Source organism: Helicoverpa armigera, chromosome 7, assembly GCF_030705265.1.
Source record: "Helicoverpa armigera isolate CAAS_96S chromosome 7, ASM3070526v1, whole genome shotgun sequence".
Lineage (NCBI taxonomy): Eukaryota > Metazoa > Arthropoda > Insecta > Lepidoptera > Noctuidae > Helicoverpa > Helicoverpa armigera.
The window spans coordinates 1,034,303-1,052,763 of record NC_087126.1 but is presented as its reverse complement, the minus strand read 5'-3'; the positions used below and the strand labels follow the sequence as shown (position 1 = coordinate 1,052,763).

The 18,461-nt window shown below is 34.9% G+C and overlaps 3 protein-coding genes across 5 annotated transcripts in view; 1 reads left to right on the top strand and 2 right to left on the bottom strand.

Moving 5' to 3' along the window:
- LOC135117104 (uncharacterized) overlaps positions 1–18,461 on the top strand; it is a 219,203-nt gene that overhangs the window by 115,375 nt on the left and 85,367 nt on the right. The window lies entirely within an intron of this gene.
- Positions 42–2,181, bottom strand: LOC110379844 (uncharacterized). Its single transcript, XM_021339656.3, has 3 exons — positions 2,060–2,181; positions 1,470–1,725; positions 42–549 (listed from the first exon to the last, which is right to left on the bottom strand). The coding sequence occupies exons 1-3, from the start codon at positions 2,160–2,162 to the stop codon at positions 45–47; spliced, it is 864 nt and encodes a 287-aa protein (XP_021195331.1). The 5' UTR covers positions 2,163–2,181; the 3' UTR covers positions 42–44.
- LOC110379850 (uncharacterized) lies at positions 7,569–8,538 on the bottom strand. The gene has a single exon (XM_021339661.3). The coding sequence runs from the start codon at positions 8,483–8,485 to the stop codon at positions 7,898–7,900; it is 588 nt and encodes a 195-aa protein (XP_021195336.2). The 5' UTR covers positions 8,486–8,538; the 3' UTR covers positions 7,569–7,897.

Here is an 18,461-nt window from a genome sequence, read left to right as displayed (position 1 = left end):
CGGAAAATTACTTTTCTTAAAAGAGTAATGTAGGTATCTTAAGTCTATTGTCTCGTATGCGGTTTGTCCTCGCCAACTCGATACACAAGGACTTTGTCAGATGCTTGGACCTGCTGAGGCTCAGGGAAAGGGTTATAACGTTCAGCAGCCATCTTCTTCTTAAACTCTCTCCGCCTAATCTTACGTCTAATAATGGAGATCACTCTGCAGAAGTATAGATTCAACATGAAGATCACGAAACCTCGGAGCCAGCAAGCGGATGCTGCAATGGGAAGCCAGCCGGAGAAGTCGTCATAGTTATCGAGTTTCATCTCAGTGCTCCAGCCACTGTACCTTAGAATCATGCCTTTGGTCAAGCTCTGTTTGATATGAGTGATGTAGACAACAGCCATGGAGGAATCAAAGCCTATGATGAACACACAGCTATAGAAGAATACGCCAAGAGTGATCTTCAGAGAACGTGTGTCTGTGCTGTTCTTGATAATGACGCGAAAAGCAACCGCGAGGAAAAACCATATGAAGTGAAAAGTGAAGCTTATCTCGATGTATCTGAAACAAAAGAAAATATGACGGGACAGTTTTATAACAAGTTTGAAGAGCTAACATATTTTTCGTAGCTAAAACAACAAAAATTGTATTAAAGACAATCTTTGTCCGCTACGGCGCTTTTGCTCTCATATCTACAAAAACCTAGATAATGGCATAACAATATTGCAAGTGTATTTTAAAACGAGTTTGGTCCGAAGCAAAACTTTTCCTATCCCGTTATAACGAAGTCAATTTGAAATAAATATGCAAAACGCGCTCCATATCGGATGTTCCTCGACTACTTTAATAAAATATAAAAAGAGATCGGATTACACGGACATTCACATGTTCACTTCATTAAACTTACTTTCATGAAATAAAAACTTTTTTGAATCCTAACTCGATTTGTCGAATATACACGAGCTGTATTATCGGTACTGCTAATAAAGAGAACAACGTTTTCCAATGTATTGGAAATATCAAATATAAGATACGTAATAAAGTCTGATAAAGAGTTGTTATAAGACATTTTCAATGACTGTATAAGTAGTACTTTTTCTGTTTGACTTTAATACTTTTATGGAAATGTTCGTGCAATAACTTTTTCTTGTAAATATGATCAATTTTGCATATAAAAGACTTATTTTTCAAAGTTGAATGCAAGTTCTCGGAAATTATTGTTTACTGAAAATACCATTTGCAAGTGATCTTGTGAATCTAACTGTTAAAAAAGATATATTAAAGCATGAGTGGTTTTCTGTGGAGATCTAAGGGGGAGGCCTATGTTCAGCAGTGGACGTCCTATGGCTGAAATGTTGATGATGATGATGAAAGCATGAGTAGCTATCGAAATTGGGAAATGACATCTTGACGAAACAGAATACACAGGATACAAAAGTAAGTGTAGGTTTATACGTACAACGATGTAAAGAAGTACTTACTTCCTAGTCTTAGCAGAAAAACGAGTGGAGACCGTAGTCAAAGCCGGCTGCCATTTAATAGGCAGTAGGTCCAGACCGTATGTCTCATTGCTGATGTATAAGTTGGCTATCGCCTTGGCAGTCCTCAGTTTATACCCACACGCGGCTGCATCATACAGGTACATGATACGAGTGAGTTTGTCATAGTCTAGCGTGGAATGTTCTGGAGTCCACACACAGGCTAGGATTGAAACTGAGCCCAAGCATACTATGATACCTGCGGAAAAAACAAAAGACTTCGTTAGAATTGGTTGATGAAGATTTGGATTAAGAGAGTTTGGAAAATATGATGATGATGGGATTTTTTGTTTTAGACAAGATTCTTAAATATTAACATCTATATTGGTTGATATAATAATTTACAATGCCATTGTTGAAAGTTTAAAGAATTGCAGTAGTAAGAATTTCTACACTGCACCTGAATGATAACGAAGAGTTAAGATAAATATTATGGCCTTAGGTTTATCAAGATTTTTAAATGACAGCGTTGCATCTTACTGCATTATTAAACTATAAATACTACAACTCAACAGCATGAGAAGTAAACTTACACTGGGCCATAATAATATCGGCAATGAAAGCGCATTTCTTCCTATCTTTTACATGCAAAGTTACTCGTCGTTCTATCAAATAGTCTGGGTTTTTATACAGCATCTTAAATACTTAAAAAATATATTAGCTTAGAACATAATCATGCGATTTTCACTACAGAAAATCTACTGACAACTGACAGAAACTGATTTGGCAGTTTATTTGACAAAGGGTAGGACATGGAAAAGGGCACTTTTTGCTGAGCAAAGAGATTTAAAACAAGCAGGTTTTCTGTCGTAAGATTATAAGGAATCATCGATTTTACAAGGGACTGAGGGTGAAGAGACTAATGTCGGCAAGTAGATCCATTTTGTTCTTGAAACTATATACGTAATTATCTAGTATTTGCTAAAGTCAACTTAGTACTTAACTACCTAAACCTATCTTTCAAAATAGCAAAAAACTTTAACGATTTATGCACCACCACTATCAGTACAAAACCATCAAAAACATGCAGTTTTAAAGCCCTCGATAAAAACTTCGCAGAGAACTTTAAAGATTCGAATAGAACTATTAAAAACAGTAGTTGGGAAGTTCTGAAGTAATAAGAAACGTCTGGTTAATTAAGTGTCGACAGTTTTATGTCTTCGTGAGACGGGAAAACTGAGACCACGGAGTGAGGAAAGATGAGTGGACACGCCACAATGCTGGTAGGTCAGGCTTTTAGGTCAAATACGTACGGTGGGCATGACCAACGTTCAATTACGAGTGACCTGTTACTGTTACAGCCTTTTGTCCCACTGCTGGGCGCAGGCCTACTCTCACACGGAGAAGGATTGAGCATTAATCACCACGCTTGCTCAATGTGGACCTAATTAGGATTATAATATATTTAGATTTACTTATAATAGAATTAGGACCTAATTTCTTTGGGATATTTGTCATCGATTTTTGGTATTACAGAAAAATAACGGGTCCAAAGAAGGCGTATCAGAGCGAAGACAGTAACGTTCCTCGTCCCTCGCATACCCGCGTTCTCTTAGGAAATGTTCCGTTATGGCATCTCCGCTAGTAATTTTGTACTCCATGTCTGGGATGGTGAGACATAGGAGAAGTAATCGCTTCTGGCGTGGACGATTAGTTGCTCGACGTAGACTAGAAGATTTTTCTAGAACGATCTTAAGTGAGGGTGATTTTTTTGGAGTAATATGTTGCGGTTCTGTGATATGCGGAGATATTTTTTTTTTAAGAAATATAAAAGTCTTAGTTCATTAAATTCTAAAGTCTTAAATCAGTTCCTAATTAGGATGGATTAGTCAACGGCTCTTCCCACTGAGGATTCCAATTAGTATTTTAACTTCCTGAATGCTATTTCACTCGATTAAATCAGTCATTGAATCATTAAGGACGTTTGAATTTAGCCTAGAGGAAAAATACCTTTATAAGTCCTCATGTTGAAGATTAATTTAAAGACTAAACAATACCAAGAAATCATTCATACTTAACAAAATAAACGAATAACTAACGAAATCTGCACATGTCTGACTATGTTTAGTTTTACCCAAACTGAAAACACATCACTACATATGTATCTGAGTCATTAACAAATAGCGTGGCTTGTGGTTCCTGTGTCTCCAATCTGAGCAACCGCAGGACTGCAGGAAGTGAGCAAATGTCGTGTTTGTCCCATCCTGTGGCTTTGTGCAGACAGACTGTGGTTGTCGACGCAGCTTTATAATCAATCGATTTTCAGAGTTGGGCCCAAGATCGATCCTTGCGGCAGCTATAGAAGTTTATGAAGAAAATTATGTGATTAGTTGAAAAGTACCTAAAAGACATGAAATCAAGATAATATGGATACTTAAAATAGGGAAGAAGTTAAAGATATTAAAAAAAAACAAGCGTTTAATTTTTAAAAAATGTAGAAGCGAGTGATGGTAACTAGTTACACAGCCAAGCGATAAATAAAGATAACATACATTTCTTCAGAAATAGATAAACATTATATTATGTACCTAAAGGTGTAATAAATAAGTACATTAATGAAGCGAAGACAACAAATAAAGTCAGTGATCATTAGAAGCGAAGGGAAACTAGGGTATTTTTTGCTGTAGTAAAAACTGACAGGTTGAATACTGGGGAGTATATATTTTTTTCTACTGCTAAAGCAGAAAAAGAGATCTTGATATTTATCTCTAGATCTGTAGTGACTATTGTCAGATGGAGATTACTACGTTTTTGTTTGTTTTCTGAGTTCATATCAAAAATATTTTACAACAAAAATATTTAACACCATAGCACACCACGTCAGACCACGGGAGCAATGCAATATGAGGTTCGGTTATATAAGTATCGGAACATCAATTAAACCTAATAATCAATAGTAGAAACCCAACCAACAACCGATAGAATTTCACAAAATTCCAAAAATAATTCACCAACAAAATAACACCAACGATTGAACTCACAAACCAAAATTAATCCCAATATCTGAACCTAAATTACCACGAACTGGTAATTAAAATGAAACGCAACCAATCAACAAACAGAGGCACGTTTAGCATTGGACGCAATCAATCGTGTTTGAACAAGCTTACATATTCCCGGAATCCGAGTGTGTACATTGTGGAGGGCTCTCGAGCCCTGAGTATTTGGGAAACTTGTCTGTCTAAGGCATGTCGAAGGTGACTTGCAGATTTTTGGCGATGAGATTTTTTGGTGCTTTTTAAAATGTTCTTAAAGTTGGAAGATTATGAGGAATTTTAAATGGGTATATAGAATTGGTTTTATGTATATTTCTTTTGCAATTAAGTACAAACAAATGCCAAGTTTCAAATGATACCTAATTTCTGTTTTTGTCTTCATATCTTTCTGTTACTTTTTTTCTTTATAGTGACTTGGAAAGAAGAAAAATGCTATAGTTTCTCCAAGTAAGATTAAAGTCTGCATCTTGTCACTAAAAGCTGAAGATAATTACCTGTCATTCCAAACGCCATTAAATCCATTTTTATTCCATTTAAATGGTTGAGTTATTTCTTCTCTTACGCTTTACTGAATCGTAGAGGGCTTTCCAAGACTTAATAATCCCTAAGAAGACATAAATAATTCTAGTAATTGTGAATTCCAGTCGTTTTAAGTTATAAGTTATTTTTGTTTAGCTAATTGCTTGGTAAAAGTACAAAAGAAGTATTTGAAGATGATGTAATTGTTTAATTTGTAGGCATTTTGTTTTTACTACTAGAGACCAGATTAAAGTAAAAATGGAAATTAATAAGATTATAATTTAAAAGAAAATAAATTTTTACATCAGCACTTTTACAGGTTCTTCTATGTCGCTTACTTTCAAAAGAACAGGAGATATTCCAGTGAATATAAATTATTAAATCGTATTCATATTGCAATTCTGCTTTAACATAGTTATTGCACCAAATTCACAGAAATCCACCATTCGAATACAAAACAAAAAAGCACACACACTAATATCGAAAACAATTAAATTTCTCCATCAAATAATTGTGTTCAATGCTAGTAATTGAATTTCTGTTTCACATAATTAGAACGTTTCAATTAAATTTGTCCCGATCACAATAGACCATGGCAGGAACATTGTGACAAACTTCATTTATTCATTCAATGATTTAATTGAATGCTGGCTTGATGAGAACAATGGTATTAATGACGTCAGTGCTATAGTGATGATAGAAATAGGGAGTGTTAGTGTCATTTGAGGTGCTAAAGCTAATGTGTATAGTGTTGATGAATTGATACTTGCAATAAAGTCATTTAAAGTTAGGAAGTAAGCTGAGGGTGGGCTATTTGTAGGCAATTTGAATACTGATGTAATTGACCCTTTGGCATGTCTAATTATACATGAAGGAATAAATATAGAACTACTATATTATGGAGCTGAATTCAATGCTCTTTATATTTAAGCTAAAATATAGCAGCAAGTATTTCCAAAAATAAACCTCGTTGATCACGTACCAAATCAATGAACACTATCAAAGCTGTGATCAAAGCCAAAAACTGTTTTCTAGCACCCGTCTCTAGTTCACTGCTGAGGAATAATATAGACAGTAGATCAATAATAGGGTGTTTTTGAGATAACCACAAACATGCGGTTAGCTAGAGAAGCTACTGGATGCTGCCTGCAAATATCAAATGGTGACATATTTAGATATGGAGATGCTTGTCCTTTCGGCTTCAGTAATGATAACAGACTTCGAGTTTTTTTTGTTTATACATTCCTTGGATTTATTTATTTATCTTGAGATCGAGTGATAGGTGAAAATTAGATTAGATGCTCTCTATAAAATTGTTCTGTTGTATTTCTATTCTATTATTTGTTGGGTCTCTATCGTATTGTTCGCTGGTGTAATATAAGTGTAGGTATGTTTTGTTCGCTATAATTCATGGTGAAAGACTAAAAAGAGTTGCACCATGATGCACGCTGGACCACCTAGTTTTCTATAAGCCTATTTTGTAAACAAAAAAATGTTTTTCAACTCGAAAACCTCCAACAAACAGCCATTTTGGAAGCAAATAACACAATAAACAAAAGACTGCCGACGTGACCCAAAAAGCCTGAAAACAACATATTTGTTCACAATTCTTTCATGAAACAATACGTGGGTACAAATATGCATTTTTTATGAGTTTATGACTTAACGATGGCATAACCGGAGGCAGAATTGTTGGTAATTACCAAATCAGGACGTTACTTGTTATGTTAATGTCTTGAAAGTGTTGTCAAAATCTCTGTGTGGCTTCCAAAGAGTCTGTCACAGTTTTGAGATGTTACGATTTATGTAATCAGCTATTATTGTGACTTCTTTTACGTGTTACTTTGAATTCTTTTTTTTAAGAATTTTATTTGTAAATATTTTTTTAAAGCGGCAAATGTCTCCATCAAGTCTTCCATCGCTTTTGGTAGACTGACTGCAATTGCTTTCGTTAAACTTAAAGTTTCTTCGATTTCTCTATAGTAAATTCTTATATGCAGAATAAGATGTGTCTTTTCAAATTCTATCAGAAAAGCATCTCTATCGACAGTTATAAGATGATCTTGTTATGTGAGAAAATTATTAACCTCCAACTTTTGTCAAAAAAGTTCAAAGCTACTATTGCGTTTAATATCAAGTTCATTATTTTCTTCCTTGTTTCTGTAAATTGGGAATAAATTGTCAGAAATGGAGCTATAAAGTCTATCATCGACATATTTTTGTATTTTATTAAATTGCTTCTCGGAACAGCGATATGAAAATAAATCATTGAGAGCAATGAAAATGTTTCAATTTATTTTTAAAGTCGAAAAGTATGAATTACTTTTTGAGATATTTTTGGGTAAAATGTAGATTGGCGTATTATGAGCATGAACTTTCAATTAAAGTTTTTTGGGCTATTTTATAATAATCATTATATCACCTGTATTGCAATATCAAAATGTCTGCCGAAAACAGATTTACATTTAAATATATTTAAAGATCAGTCGTAGAAAGAAAGTAAGACACTCATTGTAGTTTAATACTTGAACATGTTTTTCAAATAGACATGATTTTACCTGAAAAACATGGAGCTTAATCACGCCAACCTTCAGCCACAACACTCATAATATAGTCAAACACATAACATTATGTAAAACAAAGACATTTATTTACAACGTCCCGAATAAATTACATAAAAACATACTTGGTGGCTATTGCCGCATTGGAAACGATTCGGCATTAACATCGTACGACATTGAACAATAAATTCGTTTGAAAAACGGTACTTTCCGTATCTGTATATCGGATCTGGTATAATCCTCGCAAATCTAAATTGCATCCGTTTGGGGTAGCATTGGTTGAAAGGGGTTGAAATTAGAATAATTGAACGTAAGCCGCGGATTGGTACTGCGGTACTGCTGTGTATACGTACACTGGCGCTCGGTCTTCATCCCTGTATTGAAGACGGGCAGTGTACGCCATGTTCCTCTGGTCGTTCTCAGTCTGGAACTGCACTCGCTGCAGCTGCGAACCAGGCAGCAGCACGTAGTAAACACCCTGAGCACTCACGACTTCAGTATCACTCTTCGGCGCCTCCTCAAGGTTTTCCTTCTCAGCCTTCTCTTCCTTAATCTCCTCCTTTTGTTCAGCCTCAATTTCTTCCTCTTTTTCAACTTCACTGTTTTCTGGGACACCGTATTCTTTTTCTGGAACACCGTATTCAGTCTGAGGAGCCGTGTAAGTCTTCAGTGGAGCACCGTAGCTGTCGTCGGGGACTCCATATGATGTTGATGGTGGGTTGGATGGTCGCACTTCCTGACGCGATGGCAGATTGAACTCTTTGGCAGGTCGGAAGCCAGCTGGAGCGTAAGGGGCTGCTTCTTCTTGTCTCTGGAACCTCCTGTATGGAGGCTCAGCTGCGACCACTGCGGCGAGCAGGAGAACACACACAAACGATTTCATGTTGAACTGATTGTTTCGACTGTTTGAAGACGAATGATGCTGTGTTCACGCCGCGCCACGCTTATATACATTTCCTTTTTTTCCAAAGTTTCCGCGATCTCCGGATGTGTCATCTTTCCACCATGATCGATATTCTGGGCGAGTGGACCGCGACATTGGCCTCCTAACGCACGATCATTGGTTGTGTAACATGACGATTAGGACCTGTCATTGTGCGTACGTGATTTGCGTACTCCGTAGGATTTACTTAAAAAAATATGCAGTATTATCAATATTCATGAATGTGGGGTAAACCGCTTTCTTTTGCTTCGCTAATTGGTGAATATTTGGCTGATTGCAAGCGTAATGGGTCGGCAGTCGGCTCGTGTAATCACCGCCTAAAAGGACTGTATTGCCAGTTGGCTGACGTAATTAAGGCGCCGAGGGCAGAATTGTATAGTGTCTTTATTATGTAAATAACGATTAATAAGTGGTTGTTGCAAACTGAAAATGTTTTTGTTTTATTAATTTGTTGGTTTATTAGTTGAGGACATTGTTAAAGTTCACAGGAATACAAATAAAATTAAGTATATTAATTTGAGATGCTTATTTTCCCTCTACTGAAATGGGCCATTATTTTCAATAACATTCATAACAATAAAGTTCAATGATCATTTTAATCTGGAAATGTAAAATTATTTTAAATCGTCAATTAATAATGATACTTGTTTCCTGCGAACATTTTCAATTATCGAGATACTTTATGCCATAAATTCAATGAAAACCTACTTTAACATTTCGGCTCACGAAGCCCTTAACATCAAACCAACCACAATTGGCAGCAACTTGACACAACGATCGCACAACCGTCGCATATCGTAGTTGTACAATAGGTGCAATCACTGTGACGACCAATGGCGAGCATGTATTATGCATGGTGACATCTCCTTGGCAGTCAATTATGGCGTTAGTTGGCATCAGGTGCCAATGTGGGTAGGCATCAGGTGCATAGTAGCACGCGTGACTGAATTCGAACACTGATTCATTTGGGCCATTGTTTTTGCTTTGTGTTTGTCAGTGGACTTGATACAAGTCATTGACACAAATTATGACGTGAAACTGTCTAGAATGTTACGGTGATAGCTGTGTAAAAATGTACGTTGGTTGAAGTGTATTTTTTTTTCATCGTGCATTTTTTGTCAATCTAAATCGAGATATAGATCTGTCTACAATGTCAACTTACCTACATTTTTTGCAATATTTTGCTTACAAATTAGCATTTTTATGTGTCCAAAATAGAAATATTTATGAATTGTTCTGTTTCATAAATGGAATCTAAGCTATAAATTCCATTTAATACAATTATATTTCAATTTCATCTTGCAAATATACATACCAATTGAGGCAATAAACTAAAGCTAAAAATACATAAAGAAGAACAAAAAAATACAATACCTAAAACTCTAGGCGCAAATATTGTATTATTCGAATAAAATTGTAAAAAAGCTGGTCCTCAGCCTAACTAAACAAGTCCTTAGAACCGACCTTTCTTTGTGAAATCAAACCTAAACAGAACTTTCTCGAAGCCAATTCTCGTTCATTCATAATTCGATCTCACATCATAAAGTTCAAAGGGAGGCTGAATTAATATTCGATTCGAATTGCGAATAAAATATAAAAAGGCGTTAAAATATTTCGAGGCGAACACCACGCGTCGATTCCCTCATGCATGTTTATACGCAAAATGGTTGCTTGACGTTTAATTACGCGGGAAAATGGCGTCTGGCACATATGGCGGGAAAAGTCTGCATTGATATTACTATTGATATTTTTAACGTGTAAATAATAGGGGTTAAAGTATGAAATTGCCGATTTGTACTGAAAATCTAAATTGTAATTTTTTTTAATTTTTAACAAACTTATTTAATCAAAATAGTTGCCATTATTATCTATACATTGCGGCCATCTAATAAGAAGGTCATTTATGCCGTTACGATAGAACTCTGAGGATCTAGACTGCACAAACTGTGTGAAAGAATTTTGATCTGACTCCTGGGAAGAAACTTCTTGTGACGCAGATAATTGTCCAAATCACAAAAAAAAATGGTCGTCCGTTAGAGCAAGGTCTGGCGAATATGGAGGAAGACGAATAGTTTCCAACTGCAGTTCCTGAAGAGTTAAAACGGTTTCTTTTGCTGTATGAGGCCTCGCGTTGTCATGGAGCAATAACGGTGAAGGTCGATTCATGAGTCGTGGCTGTTTTACTGCTAATTTTTTCAACATTATTCGTCTTCGGCTGGGTATCTGGCTAGTTTGACTAGGATCGGCGTTCGCCGTCTCTCTTAATTTCTCGTTAATCACCTGTCAGGCGGTCTTTTTCATGGCTCGTTCTTCAAGTCGAAGTTTCCACCACGAAAGCGTTTAATCCAAAATCGCACGGTGCGTTCATTAGCAGACACCTCTTCAAATGCAGCATTGATATTGCGGGCTGTTTCTGCCGTTTACTTCCGCGTCGGAACTCATATTCAAAAATTACTCAAATTTTCGCAGTGTCCATCTTTCTTGTTTAAGTTGAATAACAAAAACATCGATAATCAAATGTTTCACATTTTTTAAAAGAAGAACATCACAGAAACCACGTGAAAAAAGTTTCATTCGAAAACCTCAAACCATGAAGACTCTATGGCAATTCAAAAACCTACTAGAATAAAACGGCAATTTCATACTTTAACCCCTAATATCATGTTTGTGTAGATACTGTCTGTGGATGATATGCTTCTTTATACGTTGAATGAATTGGGACTTTGGTAATGTGGTGCGCTAAAATGTATTTATTTTGTGACCTTAATAATAGATGTAAATGTTATGTCGTTTTTCGCCAACTCCTAAAATAACTCACCTGAACGTTTTAAGTAATGAATTTTAATATAATTTATTGATAAATCCAATCCTTTCTGCCTACTATTTCTAGTGAATAAAGGAACGTTGCGTGTAATCTGTCAAACTGACATTACGGCAGTTGACGTTCAATTTCGCACACAAATTAATTTCTCTGTTCCATTTCGACGGTATTCTATTTGAAGTAAAAGAGTTTACGGAAAACTAAAATTGTCGTGTTTTATTAGGATAGATAACGCACAAGAAAATCAACCGTACGGTTAGAGATTCGAAGCTCAAGATAAATAACCGTACCTATTCAGGCCCGTCCTGATCTTTATTGATATTTTCTGATACAAGAATATCATGGTTTGCCATAAAGATAGAAACAGATAATTAAAGAATTATCTGTTTCTATCTTTATCATTTTTACTTATTTTATAAGTAAATATAGGTACTTTCTTTTTTGAAATTAAAATGTTGTATAATGTTCGAGGAGAAAAAGCCTCTGTAGGTACCTTTTAAAACTACAAAACTAAATTCACTGTTCTATACACTTTATCTCGCAAAAAGGACAAACACACAGGCTTTTAATCCAAAAGCCCCATGGGGTGCAAGTGTAACCACAAGCTACTCCTAGTGGTGAATATTTTACGGTAATCCTGAACCAAAGGCCCAAGTTTAGGGACCGTATTATGACACATAGGATGGAGTTCCCGCGGTTTTACCAACGAGGTTTTGCCACCGAGGTTTTAACGCTTGTATTTTGGAGATGAAAATGTATGTGTGTATATCTACTTCGTGCACGTAGTTTATGTGTACCAACTAAGTTTTAATGAAATCCTTCTAGTAGTTTTTGCATCGAATAGTAATTAATGTGTGTTAACTAATGGTTCATGTTGTTATGCTTGGTGATTAAAATCATACAGGATTCTTGTGTGCAAAAAGCAACACAATTGTTTTCAACTAACCACAAAGAAAGTTCCAAAAATCTGTCCTAGAGATATGGAAGCACGGCCGTACCATCCTTTTCTCGAAGCGTTTCGCGGCTATTTCACCCCCCTGTATCATCCATGTGGACAAAGCTAGGAGTTTAGGTTTTCGATGACCAAGAGTAAGTATTAGAACAAGCTCAGTCTCAAAATTACATGATATTTGATAACCTTTTCCTGACATTTCACCCAACGTTTGTTTTTAACAGACTTTTTATGTTCTTTTTTACGATGATATGAAAAACAAAATGGCGTCTGACATGTAATTACGCGGTCAAATGTCTAGCGGTTCACGTGTGTGACGGCAAAGTATTGTCACAAAGTAATTGGATTTTGTAACTCCGTGTTAAAATCACCGTTTTTGGTGTAATATGAATAATATTATTAAAATAATTATGAAATTATGACAGGTTGACAAGCTTATTCAAAGTTCGATTTTATTGTAAACTTAAGCTGTAACTGATTTTCATTTCAGGGTTCCGTAGTCAACTAGAAACGCTTGTTTATCCTTAGTTGTATTATACTATTTTTAAGTAGTAGATGTTTCTCACGTCCCGGGAAAACTAATTCCCGCAACTGGGTAAAAAGTGAAACTATAGAAGTGTAGACTATTCGTGTACTAATAATTTAAATCAGGTCAGTAGTTTTGCTATGAAAGAGCAGCAGACTTTAACTTATTTTTTTCCAATATTCAACCTTATTTAAAGCCATGAAAGCAACACATTATTTTCAAGTAGAATAAAAGTCTCCTATCTCCTAGTAATGACATATGAAACGTAGCATAGACGATAGACCATAAACACAACAATATATTCCTCAGTTACGAGTTTTAATACTTTTAATGAACAAAGCCAGTTTGCGATGAAATTATACCAAAATGGCTTTTAACATTTCGAAGCTTTTTTCGTAACAAATTGGAAAACTCCGAACGATCCGATTGTTTTTATTTTGATTCCCGCGTCCCTAATTTCATGATGAATCCATTTGGGCCTAATATGTCAGGTTTTTTGTTATTTCGCGAGTTTTTTGATCAAAAAGTTTTAATTGTGTTATTCTGATATTGATTGGGATGTTGTTTCCTTTTATTTTTTGTTGATAACCCTTTTATATTAAAACGAAGTTCTATAGAAAGGGTCTTTCAAAAAAAGCCCTATCAACCTTTTTATTACGTACTAGCCGTTTTCCCGCGGTTTTACCCGCGTCCCGTGGTAACTACTGCCCGTACCGGGATAAAATATAGCCTATGTTACTCGTGGATAATGTAGCTTTCGAATGGTGAAAGAATTTATTAAAACGGTCCAGTAGTTTTTGAGCCTATTCATTACAACCAAACAAACAAAGTTTTCCTCTTTATAATATTAGTATAGATTTTTAGTTGTAGTGCTATTAGGCAAAGACTATTGCTAGGTTTCGTATTTTGAAAAACCCAATTCTGTTTCAAAAATTGAAAAATTAAATCATAATTTCTGAACTATCCACAGTTAAGTTATCTTTATTTAAAGTAAATATTCGGATGTTAACAGGGTAAATAACCTCTTGGTTAATCGATAGCTGATATTAGAAATGTTGATTTATTTTAATTGGAAGGTAAAAGCATCAAAAATCTGATACTCCATATTCTATAACGAGCGTATTTCAAAGGAAAACGGAGTTATGAATTGGGCTATTTATATACCTTTATAAGAGTGATTTGTTATGAGAGCGCTTATTTGGAAGTTTATTTCCATGTTCTGAAATGGATTCTTATACATACGTTGCTAAAGGGTACTGATATACTCGTACCTACATATGCCTGTAGCTCGGTTTATAATGAGAACTTTTAATTAAATAGGCATGTTTTTTTATTTAAATATTATTACAGAGCCTGAAAAATAACATACATACTTTTTATAAGGGCGCCTTCGAGCAGTTTCTTCTTTACCGCAAACATTATTTACATAAAATTCAATTTTTTTCTTAAAGATTCAACTATTCTTTGAAATAACTACACTACATTATACAGAAACAGTAGTAGTAAAGCTTCAAATCACTGTTCATAGAACGCTCGGTAAATAAATTGGAGGCGATTGCCCGACGCGCTCACAAATTTATTAATTGCATAAATCGCAAATGATTTGTTGCAATTTTCCACGCGCGTATGAACAATGTTCCCCGTCGTATTATTAGGGGGTTGATGACGTCACTAATGACATCATAATGACGTCATGACGTCACAATGATGAGGGACAGAAGTAATGAATTAGTGTCGTTTGATTACATTTTGAAATTGCATTTTCATATTTCATTGGCTGTGTGTGTTTGCATGCGACTATTTTAGATTGAAATGAAAAGAATTAAAATTATACTTGTGAGCACTAACGTGGCGTATGAAAAAACATTGAGTATTGATTGGCATATAAAGCGAGTTGGCTTGAATAACGTAGTTTTGTTAGGTACTCTATCACGTCAGGTCATGTTGACCCAGGTAGATATAAAAATATAATATTTTTACAATACCACATAAATTCTATTGCGAGTACGTAAAATACTTAGTTACTGTGGAATCGCGCGTAAATCGTTTTCATACAATATTCCTATTCAAAATAGACCGTTCCGTTTTAATTAAAAGTTTAATAAAGTTGGACAAAACATTTTTATGATACATTCAGTAACATTCATACATTTCAATTGACTTTTTTTCGCAAACAAGTACCTAAATAAAAATTGTTACGTACAAAATACAACAAGAATTAAACATTTAGCAATAAGTTTCAATTTAATCCCGACTTTAATGGCTTTAAAATAGGGTATATTTTCGTTCTGAAAGGTTTTAATTTAAAACTTCCTTTTTGGTAACCTTACATGCACTTTATGACCTTTGAATTTTACCCTTTACTCCTTGAAGCTGATGAATATTGAATATTTTCCTCCGTTCGTGATGAGGAAAGTATTATAATTGATTTGTTTTGGTACAATTTGATGGTATTTTTCCTTGTTATCTGCCAAGGTTTTAGTAGGAATAATTGCGTGTGTTAAATACCAAAATGATGGGGAAAAAGTTGATTGAATGTTTCTCGCTTGTTATTAAAAAAATGTCATTGTAATAATGCCTCAAATCCTAGACTCGATAATTTAATAAAATACTGACTGACGCACATCTAGATTCGTTAATCATTATTTCTACTGTCATAGGTTAAAAAAAGTTTGTATTATTGAGTTTCCCGGAAAATTTACTCGATGGACATAGGAAAATCTCCAATAAAGTAGTTCTGTCAGTCTGTCCCGATTTCAGACCAAAACGCATGTACTGATTTCTAATACGTGAGAGAACACAGGCTACTTTTGTCCAGGTCCGGGAAGTCCTAGTTTGCACAGGACACGGGTAAAACCACGGAAAACAGCCAGTCTAAAATACATTTCTCTTCATTGAAGTGTCTACAGTAATTTGAATAAAAAGTAAAGATGAAATGTTCTAGATAAAGTGCTAATATTTCATCTTCATTCAATTAGGTTTCGCTCATTAATCATTATCTTGGACACCTGAGGCTTTTTCTTCGGGTTTTTAAAGTAATATTAATTGCTCAGTAGGTATTTTCTCTTTTGTTATCATTTTTCACCTAGGTTTTGAGATTATTATCACAGATTTTTCTGTGTTGGAATACTTAAGAATAATTATGTTTGTTGAGGTTTACTTTAGGTTATTTTAGGATCTTCGTTGGCATAATTTTCGTAGTCTTTTCCTGTTTGCACGTGCCTACATTGTTCATTTTATGATACTAGTTATGTCTAGTTTTTCTTCTCTATTTGTTAGACTGGAAATTCCAGCCATATTTAGTTCTATAAATTTTATTAAGTGTTGCTAGCTTAGCAGTCCCGTGTTGCAATCTATCTGAATATTAAAGACCATAATCAATCTAAGTATTGAAAACAGAACCTTATTCTATTATTTTTAAAACGAAATTCTCCTTTCTATTTACCTGTTACTTCAAATAAATAAAGCAGCTCAACTACACTCGCCTTATTTGAGCCAGTTCACAACAACACTTAGTTACTGCTATAAATATCACATCACATAAAATTATGCATAATTGAATCGTTTCCGCTCAGTGAACCGGTTGTCTCGATTCAAATTGATCGATTTATTCGAGTCACGTCTGCGACGCGACGTATTCTTTCGATCATTATAATCGCTTAGAAAGTATTCAAATGTAATTTTATTGTCATTATACGCACGTTATGTAAGGTTTTTTCTGATATTATGTCAAAAAGGATTTTGTTGTCATTAAAAAATATGTGTCAGTTTTCATTAGGTATTTATTTACTGTATAGTTTATGTACACAGTTGTGTAAAGTGCGATAAATGCGACGTCAGTCGATTTTAATTCTTGTGAGTGCTAAAATTAACCTTACATTCTTGGATTCAAATCTGCAGTTAGGCAGCAAACCATAGTAGGGTCACCAAATTGTTATCATTGTTTCAGCCGTGTAGTTTTCCAAATTGATTTCAAAGTGACCGATTGAAAGTAGCCCCTAAAAGTTGTAACTGCAAAACATAGCATATCCACATCGATAATTAAACTTCAATGAAACTCGTCAATACGCCCATTTTATCAAACAAATAGACCACGGCACGTGTAAGCAATATTTCCAAATACAAGCTACCATTAACGTTTCAATTTCCGAGAAATAGAAATCAAACAGAGATTGACCGCGGGACCTTTGATTACAGTATTCATAATACCGACTTTACTTACAATATGAATATAAAGCTCTTTGATATGAATTTATGATTTTCAATTCAGACTTTTGAGTGGATAATCGGGTTATGTTTTTTTGAATTTATACGGTTTATGTTCCTTTTATTATTTTTGTATATGTATTATATGAAAAAGTATTCTTTGTAAAAAAGGAGAAAGCCATTTAAAAACTTTTCAACATAGCATGGTAGTTAAAAACTGACCGTTTGGAAAACGATGCTGACTTACTTGACAAAACATTTTTATATTCCAGACATTAATCAGCTCCCACAAATAAAATCGCGCCAAAAAATCTGCAAAACAAAATAAAAATCACAGTTCATTTAAAAGCAAATTAAGAGCGAGGGGAGATTCAACCTAAAATGTAAATAAAACAAAACTCCCCGTCGGTTAGCGAGTAATCGGGGAAAATCCTAACATCATAAGATAAGGAAGAGGATCACAAATAAAGTATCAAATTGATTCCTAAGTCGTGCTTCGGCCGATTCAATTTGAAAGTCAAAAAGGGCCCCAAATATTTTCATTGCGCACCCAATACGGTGGAAAAGGGCTTCCAATGGGGTTAGGGTTGGCGAAGGCTGAAAATGGAGGTACTGAGGTCAGCAATTTATGCAAAAGTTCCTATGGCATATGTTCTCTGTTTCTGGTCCTTTTAAAGTACCTGTGTGCCAGCATATTTGTATGTTTTGGCACCTATCTCTTCCTTTATTCTCTTTTAAATGGTCTACGAAGTCCTAAAACTTACATTACCCCGATCTTGAATATATCATTTAAAAACCTATTTATAAACGAGAAATCAATCAGCAAAAGTAACACCCGATACACCATACATTTAAAATAACAAGGAAAACTACTTTGCACAATTCAGTATTTTCACACAAAAAACTAGCAACAAGTTGCATACAATATGTTTTACCACTGGGCAGCCCTAAGCCGCTCGCTCCCGTTTGATCCCAAACAAATTGTTCGGCATTTTGTATACAAATATACTGATTTGCTGCTATCACGCACATAGTATTTATTTATGAAACTTTCAGTCTACTGTTGTTATTGATTCGTGATTGGTTTTAAGTAGCGGTATATTTTGAATTTGGTGGGCAAAATAAATGATAATTTGTTTAATTTATATTAGCGACTCGACCCGGCTGCACCCAGGATACATAGGTATATTTTATACATTATGTGTAAACCTTCATCATGAATTACCTATTGCGCGCTATATCACTTGAAACTGTATGAAAATCCGTGAAAACCAAAGTCTATCTTTTCCTGATAAACATTATAGGCACGGCAAAGAGCTAGTTTTTGCACTTTATTTTTCCATCGGTGCGTGGCTTTGTGACGCATGGTCTGCGACACAAATGTTTCTTTTGGTCGACTCACCGAAATAAA